This window comes from Buceros rhinoceros, unplaced genomic scaffold (genome assembly GCF_000710305.1).
Source record: "Buceros rhinoceros silvestris isolate BGI_N320 unplaced genomic scaffold, ASM71030v1 scaffold31321, whole genome shotgun sequence".
Lineage (NCBI taxonomy): Eukaryota > Metazoa > Chordata > Aves > Bucerotiformes > Bucerotidae > Buceros > Buceros rhinoceros.
In genome coordinates, this window is record NW_010395343.1 from 23,006 (window position 1) to 27,029 (window position 4,024).

A 4,024-nucleotide genomic window follows, 5' to 3' on the forward strand; every position below is an offset into this window, starting at 1 on the left:
CAAGTCACCTTTTCACCTGACACTGATTCTGGAATCATGGAAAATAAAAACCTTCACAGGAACCAGACTGGTTTTACTGCCGGGGTGAGGATTTCCACCTTTCGCTACATCTAGACACTGTCCCTCCCCTAAGCACAACCCCCACAGTTTTATCTATCTACAAACACCTTGTTTTGTGGGTTATTATTTTTTTTTAAATGCAGCAAAAAAATCTTGGTGTCACCTCTAACGCCCCGGAGTCAAGACAAAGTGAAGACTGATCATTAAAATACAGCAGAAAGAGGTAGAGAGCGCGGAATTTGGCAAGTAACGTCTGACATTACAATATGCAACCTCTGCTTGCAGAAACGATGCGTTAGTGACAGAACGGGGCTGCCCCAAGAGCCACCGGCGTCTCGGTTGCTCAGAGCAGGGCACAAGCAGTTCTCCACTGTTACTGAGTTTCACAGGTTCTTCAGGCAGCTCAGCAGCTCTTCTTTATCCATGTGGTAGCCGCTCTTCTTCCACTCCTCCCGTAACTGCTGCAAGGCGGCTCCGATGTCTTTTCCGGAGGACACACCCATTTTCCTTAAATCGTGGCCACTAACGGGAAAAGTGGGAGCAGTCCACTGCTGCATTGCTCTTAGAAGAGGCTCCTCGCCCTGGTACTTGAGAAGCTCACAGATCTTGGAAGTCGTATTGGCTTCCCTGGACTAAAGAAAAAAAAGAAAACAGAGGATTCAATGTGAACCAGCTCAAACTGCTCCACGCTGGGTTATTCCCACACATCAGGCAGCATCTGGTCAAACGGGAACGACAAAAGCAAGGACGGCTCCTGCCTCGAATCCTAATTTGGAGCACAAATGCTCAGAACCGCTAAAAATATGGTGAGATTTTTGTTTGTTTTAAATAATTTCTTAAAAATGAACTTAAAACCTCAGTATTCTGGGCAAGAGAAAAGCTTTTGACCCCCAGTGCCCTGTCTGCTCCTTATCCCCCCGCAAAACTAAACTCTGCTCAAGGAAGGAAATCTTTCTACACCAAAGCTTCCACTGTCTGTGACCTGTCAGGACACCTGCAGGAGTTACCATCAAATCCTGGTTCCCTCTCCAGAGGAAAGACAAACCAGCCCTACCTTAGTTAGCCGGAACCACCATCAATAATTCCCAATGCTGTTCTTCCCAGTGACGGTGTCACACTGGGAGCAGCCCAAACCTGGCTGATGCTTTTTGTCAGCACATCTCATCTTTCTGCTGGTCTTCAAAAGACGCAAAAATCTGCCTCAGGACAATAAATGAGCCTGCCACGGATCGGCTCTTCCTTGGCTCTTCAAGGCCCTTGCTCTCCACTGGACATCGTCACCTCTGCTACCCGTCAAACTGGAAACCCAGAGTTCACCGGGAAGAACGCGATGAAGCCACACGAAACACACTCACGTCCATGATGAAGTCCTGATATGGCCGCAGCGGCTCTGGACCCCCCGCTTTGGTTAACTCTTGCCGGTGCTTCACCAGAAACAGGCCAAGGTTTTTTTCTTCTTTTGAGATCTTCAGCCTCAGATCGAGGGTCGTGACATCATCCTTCACCTTCAACAACGACGTCAGAACCGTCATGGGTTTTGGACACAGGCTTTGGATATTTTTAGTGACTCTGTCAAATTCCTCTAAATTTCCATCAAGTGGTAGTCCTAAAGGCATACACAGAAAAAAGTGTACGCAAAAGGGTGTTAACACAGGACAAACCATAATCTCTCATTTTTTCTGGGTAACCCCAAGTTCTTGTCACTCTGCCACGCTGCAGTTCTGCCGTGTATCATACAGGGGTCGGAGGTCAGCCTGCGTTTCACTTTACCTGTGTACTGGGCAACATCCAGCTCATACATCAGTCGAACCAAATGACTGACGTGGTTTCCAAGCAGAATTTTTTTCAGCTCCACCCAAATCCTTTCTCCTGATATCCCAGCCAGGCCTTTGGCATTTTCCTGAATCGCTTGCAGAGTGCTGGGTTCATGATCGCCAGGATCTTCCGCGATTCGTCCGTAAAACCTGCCCAGATAAAAACCCCATCTGTTAGGGCTGAGAACAATGAAACCATTTTTTGCCGCTATTCAGAGACTCGGTGTCACGACAGCGTTCAATACCCTAATTTAAAATACTAGAGGAAACAATGACATGACAATTACAACTCTTTTTTTATATCACCGATCCCTTTTTGCACGTTTGAGACCTTCTACAGCGCTTAGTTCATGTATATAGGAGAGGCAGAACCCGGTACCTGAAATATCTCAGGATTCGTAAATAATCTTCTTGTATTCTCTCACTTGCCTTCCCTACAAATCTAATCTTCTTGTTTTTCAAGTCTTCGTACCCATTAAAAAAATCATACAGTGTCCCATCCAAACCTAGACAGAGAGGAAAAAAAAAAGAGGAATATGAGCTGGCAAACATGGCTGGCACAACTGACCACTCTCATCTGGGAACGCAGAAGAGGCGGCTGTGATTTGACCTGGTTTGTCAGATCACCTCATGTATCTGCAGTACAAAACCGAAATTAAAATGGACTGACAGAATTTACCAGCGTAATTTGAAACACAGTGTTTCATCTCAGTGTTTGCTTCCGAAAGAACTTACCTAAAAACATGGAGTTGACAGTCAGATCCCTCCTTTCAGCATCCTTTTCCCAGTCAGTGGTGAATTCCACCTCCGCATGTCGTCCATCGGTGACAACATCTATTCTAAGAGTAGTAATTTCAAAATTCTGTTCATGGAGCTGCAAATCCCACAGACATCGTTACTTAAACACAGTCCTGAATGGGAAGGTCAAAGCTGCACATTCTTTCAGCCTCATATTCGTACAGTCAGTGCTCAAGCGGGATGCACGCAAACCAACGCGTCCCACGTGTTCATATGGAGCACGAACCAGTGAGACAGCGGAGACACCCAAACCCCTGGACATATCCGTCATTTTCTAGCTAGCCTGCAGAAAGCTTGCTGCAGAAGGTGGGATAAGAGCCAGAGGAAGCACGACCGGAGAGATCAGGAGCAGGATCCACCTCCCCGTGTTAGCAGCACGTGTGGGCAGCCTACGTTCCCTTTTCTAGCGGTGACACAGCAGTGCGAACGGGTTATGCAGAGGTAACGTGCACTAAAATACAGCAGTTACTTGAATTCTACAAACAGAAAGTGGCCAAAAGGTCACTCCATGCTCTAAAGCAGGGTCTCATTTAAACTCTTAGTGAGAAGCTTTAACAAAGAAGGAGCACGCTCCCAGTTTTCCCCTGGTTACGCTGCACGTTCACAGATACAGTTGGAAGAGATCCAAGTCGAACCACAAACCAACCCTGGCAGTGATGGTTCCGTGTTTTTCTCCTTTGTTATTGATCAGGCGAACACCCGCAGACGTGAACAACTCCTTCATCTCTGCTGGTGTAGCCGTAGTGGCAAAATCTATATCTTGCGGTGTCATTCCACTCAGTAAATCCCTCACTGCACCTCCTGCTATTCTCAGCTCATAGTTCTTCTTCTCAAACAGTTCTGGGAAGGAAAGGAAAACATAAAGCACTCTCGCAAACAAAGACCAGAGCACGCTGTCAGCATAATCTACCTTTTCACGCACCCGGATGGTAGACGCGGGAGTACACTCCCGGGGATGCAGTGAGTGTGTATGAACCTCACACCTGCACGCAGAATGCGGAGATCAGGCGCACGGCTGAGCACCCACAGGTGTTTCCCAATCACTTCTGATCTGTTTTTCTGGGGCTTTGCTGATAACCTAAACATTAACAGGTTGCTAACTGACACTGGGGGACTCTGGGCTGTGGAACATTTTCAGCAGCTCTTATTTCACACTAGCACTTAGATTACAAGTGCTTATGGCACAGCACGGTGAACCACGAACCCCACTTTCTTCAGGACCATCCTGGGACAGCTGATGAACTCCAGCTCCACCGTGTCCTTCGGGTCATTTTAAAATTATAGAGCTGAAGCGCAGCACAAACCCTCCAGAACACCGCAGCCAGCCGGCCCGGCCCGGAGCACGGCAGCCG

General features: G+C 47.5%; 1 protein-coding gene across 1 annotated transcript; it reads right to left on the reverse strand.

The window, feature by feature from the left end:
* Window positions 1–443: 443 nt before the first annotated feature.
* Window positions 444–3,655, reverse strand: TRNT1 (tRNA nucleotidyl transferase, CCA-adding, 1; the record flags this gene model as incomplete). The annotated part of the gene is made up of 6 exons (XM_010145526.1): window positions 444–692; window positions 1,416–1,666; window positions 1,831–2,024; window positions 2,254–2,380; window positions 2,610–2,748; window positions 3,319–3,655. Coding segments are annotated over 6 exons (1,297 nt in total), but the record flags the coding sequence as incomplete, so codon positions are not given.
* Window positions 3,656–4,024: the final 369 nt, after the last annotated feature.